General features: G+C 42.7%; 1 protein-coding gene across 1 annotated transcript; it reads right to left on the bottom strand.

The window, feature by feature from the left end:
- Positions 1 to 3,686: 3,686 nt before the first annotated feature.
- On the bottom strand, positions 3,687 to 4,474 carry MELLADRAFT_89726 (uncharacterized protein; the record flags this gene model as incomplete). Its single annotated transcript, XM_007412648.1, has 3 exons — positions 3,687 to 3,773; positions 3,823 to 4,373; positions 4,441 to 4,474. 3 exons carry the CDS (start codon positions 4,472 to 4,474, stop codon positions 3,687 to 3,689), a joined length of 672 nt encoding a protein of 223 aa, XP_007412710.1.
- Positions 4,475 to 16,377: the final 11,903 nt, after the last annotated feature.

The raw sequence follows: 16,377 nt of genomic DNA, 5'->3' as shown, positions 1-16,377 counted from the left end.
TCCGATCTTGCCTCATGAATCAAGTGTTCTGGGGATTGAAGGCAAGAACAGTATACACCACAAAGACTTGGGATACTTTTTTGTACGGCCAATCACCATAGGCTGAATCTCACTTTGTGGTTTTAGTTGCAATATGAAAAAGAGAAAAAGAGAAGAGAAAATTTGCTTTTTTGTTCATCTAAAAAGCAAAGGCAAAAGAACTTGTGGACACTCAACACCTCAATAATGATCCCAAGTTTCTAATAATAATAGTAGTTGTTAAGAAATGAAAAGATATATCAATGTATATGTCTGTTTGAAAGAACAATAAAGCCATGATGGTAGAACAGAAGGTGCCCCTACAACAAATTTATAAATTCAATTTACAAATGCAAATCTTTCAATACAAAGCTGGATCAATATCTTCACGCTTCCTTTTTGAGAAATTTGCTTTGTCTTTCTTCCTATTGGATTTAGCCACTTGTACTTCTTTCGATTTTTCTTTTTCTTCTCGAGTAGATTTCCAGATTTTTGTACCCATATCAATACATTCCTCCCATTCGTCTACACTCCATGGTTTATAACTGATGTTTGCTATACTGCGATGAGATTCCGCTGAATATAGGGCACCTGAATTGATCAGATATGCATTGAAAGCTTCATGTTGGATCTGATATGGAGATTTGACTGGAAGTTGCCCATCATGTTTCTTTGGACTCTTCCGGGGTTTACACTTGGCAAGATTGCAATTATGTTGAACATTAAAGACACATTTGATGTTCTGTGGAGGAATTATGTTGTTTTTCAGCTTTCAAAATTGATTAAAACTTTGATTTAGAGATATCTACCTTGATTGATATCCACAGGTCTTCTTGAGAAATACTTAGGCCGCAAAATCCATAGAATTCATCAATATTATCAGAGACTTCACAGACCTTGATCTTAGCTAAGTACTCAGAATCTTTTGAGCCTTTACCCTCCCAGAAACTCTCTACATGTCCAACTCGCGGTGAGTTGTTTGACTTGAGATCCATGAGAACAAAGTTTTGTAAATGCACTCGCTGCTTTGATGCAAGGATGGCTTCCTTCCTTGGCAACCAAACATGTTTGGGAAATCCCTTCTTCAGCTCGCTTGGAGTTGACGCAGGAACAGTTGTTGTACCTACATACATTAGGTCAGTCATCAGACATTTGATTTACATCCTCTCAAAGAAAATATATAATCATACCTTTCATTGAAAAAGTTCCTTCTGAATTCCAATCCTTGTTATAAGCAAAACGTTTCTGAACCCATTTGTTTTGTGAGAACAACTCAATCAATTTCTTCCCTCCACGTGCTCAACAGTGATATTTATGATACCAGACTGATCCTCCTGAAAAGAGTAGACGAAGCAAGCGGGCATAAATGAAGATTGTAGCAATATGAAGGCCTGGATTGTGTTGATTTGTGTGAATTGAAGCAATTCGCAGTATACCATTGAAACTTTCAAATTTTTGAGTTGCAACTAAAGAGAGTGGGCCAAAGCGGTCGATTGATTGAACAAGATGAACCAGCATATGAAACTTGGGTTTGTTTGTCCACTGTGCTGTCCATCGGATGAGGTGACCAAGGAATATGTTGACTAATTTCTTCAGATTTGTCAAGTAGGTGCGCATGTGAGTGATTTCAGTTTGAAAAATATAAGAGCCTAAATGAACCAATGCAGTCCACATCCTTCGTCTTTCATATGAGAAATGAGGATAAAGTACAAAAGGTACTGATTGTAATATTGTTTGGAAATCTTTACCGACTAAACTTTGATAATAACTTGTCAGAGTTCTTGGTTGAATTGGTGGAACATTCAAGCCGGACGTATGAAATGATTTCCATCGTGCCAAAACCAAAGGTAATGCTGAATCCGGGAGATCATCCATTGCATCTTTGAAAAGATATTTAACAACTCCAAGTAAGACCACATGAAGAACTTCTACCGGTGTATCTAGATGACCATCAAAACCTAATATAATCAAGTCAATTGTTTGCTCAAAAACCCACCGTAGTTGTAGAACATACCCTCCAAGTGTAAAGAAGGATTGAACAGTCGATCTCCAAATTGTTTGTTGAGATCTTCAAACATCTTATGCACCTCCTCTTTTGAGTACTTGTGATCTTTATGAAGTTCATGAAACTGTCCACAAATTGAGTATTTGTAGTATCTTTGACACCATATTCTTTAGATTTCCTACGGAACTCAGTATGCTTCTTCGGATTTCGAAGTAATTCCCAGAGTTCGTAAGTTTGTGACTTTGTAGTTGCCCATTCACGAGGCTTAGGACCTCCCTATATATCACCACAAGAAGATTGAAGGAATAATTTTGTCATTACATTGGATTGAAGAAAAGGAATCTTAATTAAATAACACACCTCATCCTGATGAAGACCCACAAATGCTTGAGTGTATTTCGAATCTTGTTTTCCATTCAGCGTTTCCACACCAAGTGTACATATCCAACAGGGGTTTAAAGTTACTGATGGGTTTGTCGTATTTGTGATTTCCGCATGCATGGGAGAATCTCCAAGATGACACAAAGGAACAACCATTACAAGAACCTCCTCCTTTAGACCTTCATCGTAAGTAATAAATCCGTCTTTTCCCAGCATGCTATTCAAAGGTTGAAGGTCAGTCTTGACATCACTCAAAGTATTGATCATTGAAAACTTTACTTTAATTCGTCCACTATGTTCTCGCCAAGCTCAAGAGCACTTGCTTTGTTGGATGTTGCAAGAAAGTGGATGTTATACTCTTGATTTGTCATTCCAGGAGGTAATCCAGTAAGAGTAAAATAGTAACTCATATGTTTATTCCATTTTTTTGACACATTACCAGAAGTATCATCAGAATATAGTGTGATTGGTACATGTCGAATCACTTTCCCATCTGCCTTGGTTCGCCATGGATTTGGAAGAAGTATCTCGCAATATCCGTCTCCGTGTTGCTCTATTAAAATATGTACAGTTGATTAATTTGATTTATCAATGGAGTATACAAAATTAAATAACTCACGATACATTACTCCACCATATCTTCCCTTAAGGGGGATACCCTTGCTATCCTTTGACTCTACAAACGTGGCAGTAATAGTATCCATATCAACCGTAATCAAGAAAGGAGAATCAAAATCTTTATCCGCGTTCACAATGATCTTGATACCGGAGGGATTTTCTCCCTGAGAGATGATTGATGCCTTCAAACATTTTGCATAGACTGTGCCGGATTGTTGGAAGAAAAAGATAGGAACAATCCACTCTCCTGAAGCTCGACAGATTGGCTCATAGAGGAAGAAGTGTCTGTTTCTCGAGGTAATCATTTGGAGTCTCTGATTGTGTGAAAACCCTTCACGCCACTTCTTAGACTGAGACAATCGGTTGACTGGTTTATTGGGATCGTATTCTGGGATGAAAGTCAAGTGCTCAATCACAACAGGATTTGCAAGCTCCTGTTACAAACAACATTGTCAATAATTCTGTAATGTTTGTTGTTGTAGAATAAGAGACATATTGTACCTGAGCCACAATATCTTTGATACTCAATCCATAGCATGGGTTTTGGAGGGGACTCTCCCACTCCTTAACATTAAATCCAAACCGCGCACACATCCTTTTTCGCAATCGTCCTAGAGTCTTGTACGCTGGTAAAGAGATGTCGAAGAGGCCAAACAACATCCGATTATGCTTGTACTGGCTCTCTGATGACAGGTTGCGGCCAGATCCTAGAGATAATAATCCCACAACCTGCTAGTGAATGGGATTCAAACTCAGTCATTGACCAAACTAAATGTATATAACAGAATTGAGACACACACCTCCTTTGTGAAAGGATACCAGTCTGTATCAATTCGAGGTGTCTTTTGTGTTTTATCTTCTTCCAATTCTACATCATCTATATCTGAACTACTCATTCCATCTGAATTAGAGCCAGTCGAGCTTTGGTCCTGATCTTCATTCAGCTTGTTGAACAGAAGTGCCTCCCAGTCGACGTTGGCAAGCTCAACAGGTGGTTGAATGTTATCAGAGCTATCAGAAAGTTCGGATTCAGAGTCACTGTAATTTCCGGTTAGAAGCTGCATAAGAGCCTCAGTAAAACCAAGATCTTCAGACAGTGATCTGTCATCAATGATAATAGCTTTGTCTTGTTCTTCATCTGCTGATGCTTCCTTGTCAGAAGAATCCATGTTGTTGTCCTGAAGAAAAGATCCAAGATGCTGTTGATTATTTGAATCAATAGCCTCTTGAGAAGCTACCATAGCTTTGTGACTTGGTAATTCCTTGTGATCTTTAATAGCATTCATAGCTCTACCCTTACATAATGTACAACGATATTTAAATCCTTTTCCAAAGCGGAATCTTTCAAAATCTACATAGGAAATCATGTTAGAAACAATATCATGTGGCGATTATGAAAAGTGAATGGAAATGCTCACAAGTATCTACAACAGTCACATCTGCTGAATCCATCTTATGTGCAGATGATGTGTTTGCTAAGCCTTTTGAACAGCTGAAGTCCGTAATGGGATTGAGGAATGAAGAAATTGGATTGCAGCGGTTCAAATGAAGGCAATCATATTCAAGAGCACAAGAGCCAAATTGACAATTTTTTAAAAAAGCCGATCGTTTTTAAGAGCACAAGAGGCGATGTCGAGGGATTCAAGATGATCCGGAGAGATTCGAGACCATTAGATGAATTTCAATTACAGAAGAGCCGATTCAATTTGATCCAAGAAAACAAGAGGTGGTAGGAGAAGATTCAAGACAAAATAGTAAGAGCAGAAGACAAGATTCAACCAAAAATACAGCTGAGAAAGAAAGACCAGAGGGAATGACTTACCGGTTGTTGATCGAAGTGTTACGGTGGAAAGAGGAAATCGCCACCTGTATGGCTGAGCGATATCACCGGGATGGCTACGGGATAGCGTCTTGGCGTCTGGCTGCTTATCAATCGTGGTGCTATGCAGATACCCGGTGCTCCAACTCCTTATGGATATCGGAGTTCAGACGCCTAGTATTTGTCCACAGTGCGCACTGGGGATGCCTGCTCGATCGGGCATCCCTAGGTGATTGAAGCATAGGGTGCTGGAATGACATCCTAGCACGGACGGCCGCTGCGCATATACAGGATGCGTTGCGGATAAATCCGCACGTGGATGTAATGTCGGCGCCCCTGGAATGGACATCAGCTCGCGCCCCCAAACTCAGACACGCCTGACGCCCTGACGCAAAAAGCTGTCTTGGTGGTGTATATAATGTACCTGTCTATAACCATGATGTGTACAATCTGTCACTATGTAACCCTTACAGAAACCTTATCAATTTATTTCTGGCCTTACCCAGTCACCATTGGAGAACAGCTACTTGCCTCCTCAAAACCACAATCCAGCTTTGAGAATACCACAAAAAACGGCTAACTTTCCACCTCATCATTCACCGCCAAATCAATTCAATAATCCCAACCCACGTGCCCGTACTGCCCACATCTACCCTCAACATACATCTGCCTCCAGTTCTAGGTGGCTTCCTGATACCATGATGCAAACCTTTGGCTTGGGTGGAACAACAGCCATGGGCTTTGTAATGTATGATTCACAAGTCTTGCAATTGACTCCACCGGCTCTTCCTCCTCCCAACCATCATAAACAATCTCCGTACCATCAGAACGTGCCACAAGGCTCCCACCCTCCCACTCAAGCCCCACATGGACCTCACCCCGTCTCAATCTTACAGCCAATCCCAATCCTCACCACGGCAACTCAACAGACACCGCACGTTCAACACCACCGTAATTAATCTGTTGGACCTTTGCGACATCATCATTGCAAAATGGGCCAGGGGGACATCTTGTACTCCTTGCCGGCCGCCCCGCCTCCTACGCAACAGTCATTCGAATTCGACCCGGCAAGATTGACATGCCAACCTGAGCTCCATGTCCCCACTCATGTTTCACCGTCACCCACCCCATCTTTATGGTCAGTTTCAACCTTATCCGTGTTTTGTTTCTCACGGTCCAATGACAGCCTCGCAGGGCTATAATCTCATGGACAATTACTTTGCTCTGGGCCCATCTAATCCGTTTGCTGCCCCTCTGCCACATCAACCCTGCCTGGGTTTGTACAATGGTGCACCACTCACCCAGACATAGTAAGTGTTCCTGGAGTTTGCTCAATGACATACATACTTACAACTGTTACCAGTTTTCCGTCAACACTGCCAGCAAAGATGCCTTGGGTTGAGAAATCCGAGGCATAATCGGAGGCAAATCCTCGGACAAACCTTGTCCAAGGTATTTGCCCGAGGTATTTTTTTGCCCTGAGAATTACCTCGGATCAAAACCTCGGGAAGCTTCTGTCCGAGGTTTTGCATCCAAAGATACCTCGGATTTTGTAATCCAAGGTAAATATGTTGGTGGTGCAACACAGGTGGACTTGTCCCCAAGCCAAAAAGCCACTGGTCCTTCCACATCATTGGGTGCCATGTACCAACCTGCCCCCGATCATTCACCCCCTGCGTCTCAACCTTGTGTCATGCAACACCACAGTCGTCAAGATTCTGTTGACTCCGGCCTTGATCTGGGGCCAATGGACCACCAAGCCCTTGACTTGGTAGAACACCTGTTTTGGCAACGTGACAATGCCATTGACACCAATTTTGTGATTTCTGTGAACTTCCGCACACCTCTACACCTCAACACTGTGCAATGATTCACAACAGGCACCTAGAGGAGAATGGTGGTACCATACTCAAGGATTTCAGACAGGATGTAACGGACCTCACACAACAGTTTTGCAATCTGTATACTGCTGTTCACATCAAACAGCAGCGTTGATTTTGATCCGGGGATCTCATTTTCATTCCTTTGGACACTTTTCTTCACGCTCAGCCTTTACCACTTCCAGGTTTTGTTGGAACCAAACCATGAGATCATGTTTATTCCTTTATTTTAGTTTACATTTCATTACATTTCTTTATTCAATATGCGCACTTTCATTTCATTACACCGCTAAGTAGTTTTGTTCCAGGGTTTTACTCACACCCTTTTTGTCTAGCTTAACCTAACCACACTTTGTATTGCAGAATTAAGCTTATCCTTTTCTGATCTGAGAAAGTTTTCTTTTCTTCATCTTCATTGAAAACTTTCTTATCAAACAACGCATTATCGCCATAATCATCTCTCCGGATATCTTTTTCCTTCTAGACTTATTTGACTGATAACCACGTTGTTTTTGATCTGATCATGGATTACAAATCCCTTTAGGTTATGAGCCCAGAGCTCCACGCTTTTTCTCGATCATCAACAAGAAGTAAATGAGAGTTTTAAACACGGACTCTTGGCTAGAGATCCCCGTTCCTTTAAACTTGAAATACTATTCAAAAGAACTCTAGTATTCTAGATTCTAATCGGTTACCTTGAATTGATCCAACTCGAATATACTAATTCGAGATCCGGAGAATTTTACATAACCAATTCAATTCCGAACCTTATCTAATCCGACACGCTGGATCCTGCAATTGAATCAGATCCCAGTCAATCTGCACCACCCACCCTCCCCGCATCTACTAATACAGGATCTACCAACCCTGGATTAACTCCCTCTGACTCTAGACCACTTCCTACGATGTCTTCACAAAATGGAACTTCTACCGTTTCCCATTCTTCGTTTTTAATGGCCCAGATTCCAAAACCCACCGACACGAACAAAGTCGATTGAAAACTCAGACTCAAGACTTACCTCAAAACTCGAAAGGTTTGGAAACACATTGAGCGAGACACATCCCTCACTGGTTCGGATCTTAAGGATCTTGAAAAAGTAGAGAATCTCGAGTCTGAACGAGCGGGAGTTCTTGAAATCATTCAAGCTACCGTATCTGCCACTCGATTACCACTCATTCGAGGTATCGAGGATCCCAAGAAAGCCTACGAAACTTTGGTGGCACAAGTTTCCCAGGACGACGGTCTTGAAGTCACAGCTCTAATTGCCAAGGTTGCGACAATTCGTTACTCAGGAAGTGAAACAGTCCCTGTCTTCCTGGACAACATCAACAACCTTCATACCCAACTTGCCAAAGCCACGTCTTCTGACGAAGCTTTGAAGATCAGCGACAAGCTACTCACCGTTTTTCTTCTACTAAGCTTTCCAGGTGAACAATTTGGAACCATCAGGGACCAATTGTTTGGTGACCTGAAGAATTTGACAACTTCCAAAGTCATCTCCCGCCTCCGAACTAAGTCGGCACTCAATACTGTCGATGACACCGTGATGGCTATGGCAACCACTGCCCGACCAGCCCCCTACTCTCAGTCTTGAAACCCCAAACCCCGAACTGACAGATCGCCAAACGCTCCTTGCGTTCTCAAGGAACACTGGCAATTCACCCACACCAATGGTGTATGCTCTAAGCAACGAGGTGGTGCTCCTCCGTCTCGTCAAGCAGGCAATCCTCCCGCTCCCTCTCCTGTTATGACCCTATCGGACGCAGAGAAATTGCAACGATTTAACCAACTTGCAGCAGCTGGTGTTATTGGTTTCAACACTGAAGCGCAGACGAACCCCACTCCGCCTCCTGCGTCAACTGAACCTACCCCTACTGCGGATGACTCAGTGGCCTCATGCCAGTTTGCAACCTCTTACAACACTGTTGCTGAGGATGCTAAAGCTGAGGCATCTTTGACCATCTCGCCCCACTATCCTGTTCCTGATGCGACTCACAAGCCGACCTTAGCGGACACTGCCTGCAACCGACACATGTTCGGAGACGCTATTCTTTTGGACAACCTCCACAATGTCGATCCCGTCTGGATCAAGGTTGCAAATGCCGACTCCTCATCCCGCATCGTCGCTACGCAAATGGGCACTGCACGACTTCACGTGTTTGATCCTGACGGTTCCCCCACTCTGGTCGAAATCCCAAACGTCCTATATTCACCGTCCCTACCAGCACACCTGATCTCAATTACCCAACTCTATGAATCGGGATTCAAGGCTGTAGACCCTCACTACGGTGCAAACAAAGATGATTTAAACCTATACTACTCAAACCACACGCACATCATTCCTGCTTACAAAGATGCGGGCCCAGGAGGTTTCTGGAAATTTTACCACTACTCTGAACCACGTGCGTTTTCAGCTGTCTCACCATCTCCCAACAATGCTGATTTATGGCATTTGCGGTTTGGGCACTTGAACAATAGGAGTACCTCAGACATCATGGCAAATGTCTTACGACTTAATCCGAATGCACTGTTGACTTGCGAAGCCTGCACCTTGGGGAAACAGTTGAGGAGCACTCATTCTGGCTCTCTCCCTAGGTCTGAAATCCCTGCTTATCGCATCCATTGCGATCTTGCGGGTCTGTTTCCTGTACCTAGTACTGGCGGTTTTCTTTATTCTATGGCTCTCATAGATGACGCAACAAGAAGAAATTGGGTCATTCTCTTAAAATGTAAATCTCACGCCTTTGAAGCATTCAAACAATTCCATAACATGATTTGCAATCAAACTACTTTCAAAATTGCCATTTTCAAAACCGACCATGGTGGTGAATTCACAAGCAATGCATTTTCCTCTTATCTAAATGAACATGGCATCATTCATGAAATGGGACCGCCTGAGAGTCCTGAACAGAACTCTGTCGCTGAACGCTTTATGCGTACCAGTGCCAGTCGACTCCGATCCCAACTCATACATGGTAACCTTCCTATCCGTCTATGGGGTGAAGTTCTAATGGCTACCTCATACATCCTCAACCTTTGCCCTTCAAAATCTGTCCGGTACAATTGTCCTGAATACGCATGGCAAACTCTTGCTCTAAAAATCAAAACTCCCCATATCCCTTACAACCGTCTACGTGTAATTGGTTGTCTTGCCTACACTATTCCTCCAGGGCATCAAAACAAACTTGATCCTTGCTCAACCAAAACCATCATGGTAGGTTACGAGAAGCACTCAAATGCTTATCGATTGTGGGATCCCAAATCCAATCGGATCATGATATCTAATGATGTTGTATTCGATGAATCATCTTTCCCCCTCCGCAAACTCAACCCCTCGTCAACTGAAGAACTTACCATACTCAATGACGAGTCCTGGGATGAAGTATGGGAATCTCAAACATCCGTACCCTCACTCTCTCCGTCTCCATCAAACACGCTCAACCAGCCTAGACGCTCTCAACGCCAAACCCAGCCAATTGAACGTCTAGGTGATCTTGTAGGCCACCACTCTGTTGCTGACCTGAACATCTGCTACCACACTGAGATCGATGATGGTCATGATAATGATGAACCCTCATACACTCAGGCAATGAAGGGTCCAAACCGTGAGGACTGGTTGGCTGCCATGGCTGATGAATTTATTTCCCTCCAACTGCATGCTGTTAATCTGGGTCATGGAACACCTCTAGAAACCTTTCTGTGTCTTTTACCTCCTCTGGCTTGTAAGCTTTCAGATACCTCAATTACGTAAGTGATCTCCATCAACCCTGTTTTGCAATCTTCTCCATCTGAGTACCCAAATTGAATTGTAATGATGCTCCTACCACCAAGAAGGAGTGTCCACTCCAGGTTGCAACACTTGGATTTCCTCTAATCTTTGATGCTCCATTCAAGAACCTTGCCTTTTTTAATGGACAAAGCTCACCTCTTTCAAAGGTTGCAAATAGTATGGTTCCTGGGTCCCAATCTCAATTCTCCCTCAACCAACTTTGAACCACTGCTACCAGGTCTAGAATGTGTGGTTGTTGTTGAAGATGTATGACTGCAGTCTTGGCCTCACATAGATGGTTTTGTACATAGTTCCCTCCCTTATTGGGTCCAAACTCTATGTGATTGCTAAGAATAGCTCCACTCTCTACAGTTGGATGTAGCCATTCCCCTAAACATGCCATGCCCCAGAATGCTGCTAAACCCACCACTCCAATCAACTGCTCCATCTTGGTTCCTTCATAGGTCTTTGTTAAGAATTTAAAAACTTGTCGAACCATTATTGGATTTTTCTCTGTCACTAACAATTTTGCTGCTGCTTCACACTTTGTTGCTGTCAACAGTGTTCTCACCACTTCATGATCTGCCAGCGGTCTGCTAGATAACATGCTTGACAATGTGCCAGGCGCATATCCTGTACAGATAATTCTTGATAGTAATGGAGCTGATTGGTTTTCTAGGTATGTCTTCTGCCTGTACCTTTGACTTCTCTGCCCATGCTATAAAACTGTAGAATTCTTTGTCTGATATCTTTTATTCAAGTCAAAACCAATTGAAGTTGCCTCCTTGAACTCACTGAACTTGGTCATCCCACAAAGATACCCTGCCAAGGTTGAACATGCCCAACTGCCACTTGCTGCATGCTGCCCAGCTCTTGAAGCACCTGTCGTTGTGTCTTAGAAGTGCCTTGGAAGGTCTAGCATCTTGTTGCTAGCCTGGGTGGTGGATGGGTGGTGTCAGATGAGTATGGCAGCTTATCTTTCTTGGACCAGGAAATTTGACAAGTTGTTGATGAATTATATTGCACTTGAATTTAAGACTCAAATCTTGAGGTCTTGAGAGTCTATACAATTGAGTCTTGGAAACATGATTATTCTTGATATTGAGGTTTCCATTCATCTTCTTATCGTAAATAATGTCTTCTTGTTGAATCCAAATCAGTAGCCAGACCATTGCAAGACGCTCACACAAGTGGCCAAGGTAATGCTTTGACAATTTTTCTTTGTAGTAGATTCAGTGGTGTATATACTGGGAGGAACTTACTTTTGGACCTTTGTTCCTAGCTCTTCCTCTCTCCAGCAATACTTTTTCAACTTTGAAATGTGGAATTTTGGGTGGGATTTGTTGTCTTCATCCAGTTGCAGTCGGAAGTTTCTGGTGTCATTGATGCATTCTGTCACTTGATAAGGTGTGTTGTACCGTGGTCTCAACTTTGAAGTAGGTTTTCCTTTTCCACCCACACAATGTTGTCAATATTTGCTGTCAATTAGTACCCAATCACCCTTGCTTAGACTGTCACCTTGATATCATCTATTGTTATAATGTAGGGCTTGCAAGGTTCTGCTAGACCAAAGTTTATCTCTATATTGAGCCTGTGCCCCTTGTCAAAATTCAATGAACCCCTGGCCGTGCATTAGACACATCCATTTGGATCGGAAATAGCTGAGGTTTCCGGCCAAACACAAACTCAAAAGGGGATATCCCAGGTGAGACATTGACTGCTAAGTTAATGGCGTACTTGACTGCTAGGAATGCTTCAAGCCACTTCTGGTGTCAGTGTTCAACTAAGTGTTGGAGGATCTGCACAATGGTCTTCTTCAAAATTTTGCTACAACTGTCAGCTTGAGGGTGGTACACTGTAGTTAAGTTTACGCTTATATGCAACAATGAGTTTAATTCCTGCCAAAACCTCAGTCCAAGTCTTATCTTGTACCCCAATCATGCGTTTTGGGGCGCCAAGGATTACCCAACCATGCACTGAAGAGTTGTTGAGCCCCGTGTTCCGCTGTGTCTGTCTGACAAATCGGCATTGCTTGAGCAAACCCAGTCAGTCTACAAGTGCATGATAGTATCATGTCATAGCCTCTAAAGTTTGGAAAAGGTCCCATGAATTCTAATGAAATGTCTTCGATTGGGAGTTGTGGTACTTCAGTTGATTGTATCTGTCCTGAGGGATGTGTTGTCCTGCCTTTAGTTCTTTGGCAGCCGTCACAAGATCCTACAAATGTGTTAACGTCCTTTGTCATGTTTGGCCAAAGGATTTGTGAGGGGTCAGCTACTTTCTGGCTGTCTCTTCACTAAAAAGAAGTGCGTAAGGACTAGGAGGAAGTCTTCACTGGTACACCCAAGTGAAGACTGCAGTTAGTTGACCTCTAAGGAGAGGATTCAATGCCAGTGGGATGGCTGAGTGATCCCTCTAAGGATCTCACTCAGAGCTCTGGGTGATCTTACAACTCTGGAGCCTGCAGTACTTCAGACTCTGAGAATTCAGAGGTGCCGCGGGGTACTTTAGACTCTCTTAAAGAGGAACCCTTTGTAAATTCCAAGCTTGTTCTGTTAGCTATTGATCCCACCAGCTCAGAACACCACTTGAGGTTTTACAATAACCTGAATAGAAAGTAGAACTATGATAATCAAGATACAACTATATCACTATACTCAATATTCTTGGTAAAGAATCAAGTAAGATGTGATGAGGAGTTGTGGTATGATAATAAGTTGATTCTTCTTCCGAAGTGGGAAGAAGAGGAGTTTATATATCCTAGACCTAGGCGTAAACTTGTGGTTGGCTCTTAGGTTTACTTTTCTTTGAGTTAGGTTTGGGTTAAGTTTGGGTTAGGTTTACTATAACTGGTTAAGTCATAGTAAGTCTTGTTACTTGATTGACTCTTGAAACTGAGCCATGAGTTGTAATTCTCATGGTTTTAGACAAGTTTCATATATTTACATGTGTGTTTTTTAGTCCGTGATCCTGTACACAGGGCTCAGAGCTGACAGAATTGGTGCCCTAGTTGAGTCAACGTTTTGAGTGCTCCTAAGTGACCTAATTCCACTTGTGTTTGTTCAATGAGCTTTTCACAATACTTGTTGTTGTGTGGAATCAATAACCGTCTGTCAACAAAGATCAACCCTTCCCTTCATTGTGTGCCTTCACGCAAAGGTAAGGCTTTTCTAACTTTGATGCAGAAAGGATCTTGAAGGTATCTGGCTTTTATGTCCGCAATGGTCTTATTGTTGAGTGACGTGTTGATCTGTATGGCAGACACCTTGTCCTTTTGTGATAATGCGTCAGCAACAGTGTTTTCTTCTCTCTTGATGTCATCAAAATTTAAATCAAACTGCAAAAGTGTTTCTAATGAATGTGCTTGACGTTGACTTGAATTTCTCTGGGTTAGAAGGTGTGTCAGGGATTGATGTTCTTGCATTACATTGATTTTCAGGCCTAACAATATCATTTCCCACCTCTGTAATGCAGTAACCACTGCTAGAAGCTCCTGCTTGTGCACAGGATAATTGTGCTTGGCTGGAGACATTGTGCGGCTTTTGTATGCAATAGGTGACAATGTATCCCATTGTTTCCCTTGGAAGCTTGAGTGCTGCCTCAAGTCCGTGGCCACTTGCATCTGTGAAAAGCCAAATTGGCTTGTTTGAGCCGTAATCAAGCTGTTTCAGGACTGGCAGTGTTGTGATGATTGTCTTGATGTTTCCAAACGCCTTATCTTCCTTGTATCCCAACTGAAACGGTGAGTTTTGTCTCTTAGTACTTGTCAAGGGCAATAAGGTACCTATATAATGTGACAACCCATGTATGAATTTCTTGAGAAATTGGATGGTACCCAAAAATTTTAAAAGTTGTTTCTGTGACGTTGGTGTCTTCCACTTTGCTACCTTCTCTACCTTAGCCTCATCAGGGCACACTCCATCTCCGCTGATCTCATGTCCTAAAAATTTGATACTTGTCCAACACAATTTGCTTTTCTCCGGTGAACAGTACAGCTTTGCTGCTTGAAGTCTTCTCAACACTTCTTGTACATGCAATTCGTGTTGCTCTGCTGAGTTTGAGAACACCACAACATCATCAATAAATACTCCATAATATGTTCCAATGATGTCACCTAAGCCCTCTTCCACTTGACTTTGATGAGTGGCTGGTCTGTTATGATTACATACTAGGGAACTTGTGTGAAACCTCAAACACACATGTCACAAGTTGAGACCCATAATTGTAATTCATATCATCACTACTTGCCTTTTTTCCCTTATCCAACAATCACAATAGCAAGGTTGCAATCTAGTAGACCCTCCCTCTCACACCACTACAACCCAGACAAAGAGCCTTAACATATTGTTGGATATCCATTACAACAACCAAGGACACTAGATTTAAACTCTCAAGAATCAAACACACATACCAAAGAAGAATAAAATTAGTATTTACAAGATTACGATTAGAATTCATTAGAAACCACAAGATCACCCCTCACACCTCAAGATTCAAACCAAAACCTTATCTATCTGAAGATCTCAAACCTAGTAACCTGAAACATCAGCCATCATGTTGCCCTTGTACAGAGTCCCCACTATTGGAGACAAAGACTCAGAACCCAAAACTTCCCCAACATCCGCAATCTTTGTTGACGCTGACAAATGAACTACCGGTGTAGTTGATCCCGGACCTGCCACAAACCTTCACCCGGCTGCAATGTAAGTTATTCAGAGACAGCTGGCTGAAATCAACAACGTGCTGCAGGAGGAGGGGCGCTCACGCCTTGAAGCCAAAGCTCAATCTCTAAACGCCAAAACCAGACTTGCTGCTTTTGAGGCTAACCAAACCTCAAACCCAAAGCCCACGCTTACCATGCCTCACTCAATACCTCAGCATCATCACAAATCGGTACCGGCTGCTGCCCCCAAAGGACCAAAGGTCTCATACCCTGACAAGTTTAGTGGGGTACGGGGCGGCCCAGCTGAGGTCTACGCTAGCCAGCTCCAATCATATATGTTGGTGCATCCGTACTTATTCATGGATGAACACAGCAAAGTTGTGTTTGCCTTATCCTACTGAACCAGAGCAGCGAGCAGTTGCCAACGCAGCCTCAGTTACTGTACCAGTACCGGTAAAGTACAGTATAGTACCTGCCAGTAACATACCTAGGTAGGCACTACTGTACTGAAGGGCAAATATTTTTGAAATTTTAGTATAGGTACTGTACCAAGTACAGTACCGCCACGGAAGGTACGATACCGGTACCGGCCCTGCCAGTACCTAATATATAGGTACTATACTGGTACAGTAGTCAACAGTACCTGTATTTTTGATTTTCTTGATCAATCCCCTTTCCTCCCAGCACTATAGTAGTATGTTTGTTTTCAGTTTCACTCTCTACTGATATCTGTTACCTAATTAATGATTTATATATAAATAAGCAACTTAGTTATCATTTCTTAAGCCTTTCAATACACCCAATGTGCCGGGTACCAACTCAAGGTACAGTGAGATACTGGGCAGTACCTGCCATAGGTACGGTAAAGGACAGTACCTATCTGCAAACCTGAGATACCAGTATAGTACAGTACTTAGCAGAACACAAAGTTACTTTACTGCTGGGCATTTTTTACAGTACCTAGATTGTGGGTACTGTATGGAGTACTGTACCTGGTGCAAGTTACTGTACCAAGTACCTTCATTTGTAGTATCCAAAAAGCCAGGTACTGTACTAGTATTGACAATACCTTACCATTACAGTAACTGTGGCTGCGTTGCAGTTGGGCCCAACCACTCACACTAGAGCACTTTGATGACAGCCCAAGTCATAATGTTACCTTTGACTGCTTTGTTACGAACTTCAAAACCCATGTACTTTGACAGCAAGAAAAAATCCAAATC

Source organism: Melampsora larici-populina, assembly GCF_000204055.1.
Source record: "Melampsora larici-populina 98AG31 unplaced genomic scaffold MELLAscaffold_32, whole genome shotgun sequence".
NCBI lineage: Eukaryota > Fungi > Basidiomycota > Pucciniomycetes > Pucciniales > Melampsoraceae > Melampsora > Melampsora laricis-populina.
The sequence above is the reverse complement of the archived record's forward strand: the minus strand, read 5'-3'. Positions and strand labels throughout refer to the sequence as shown.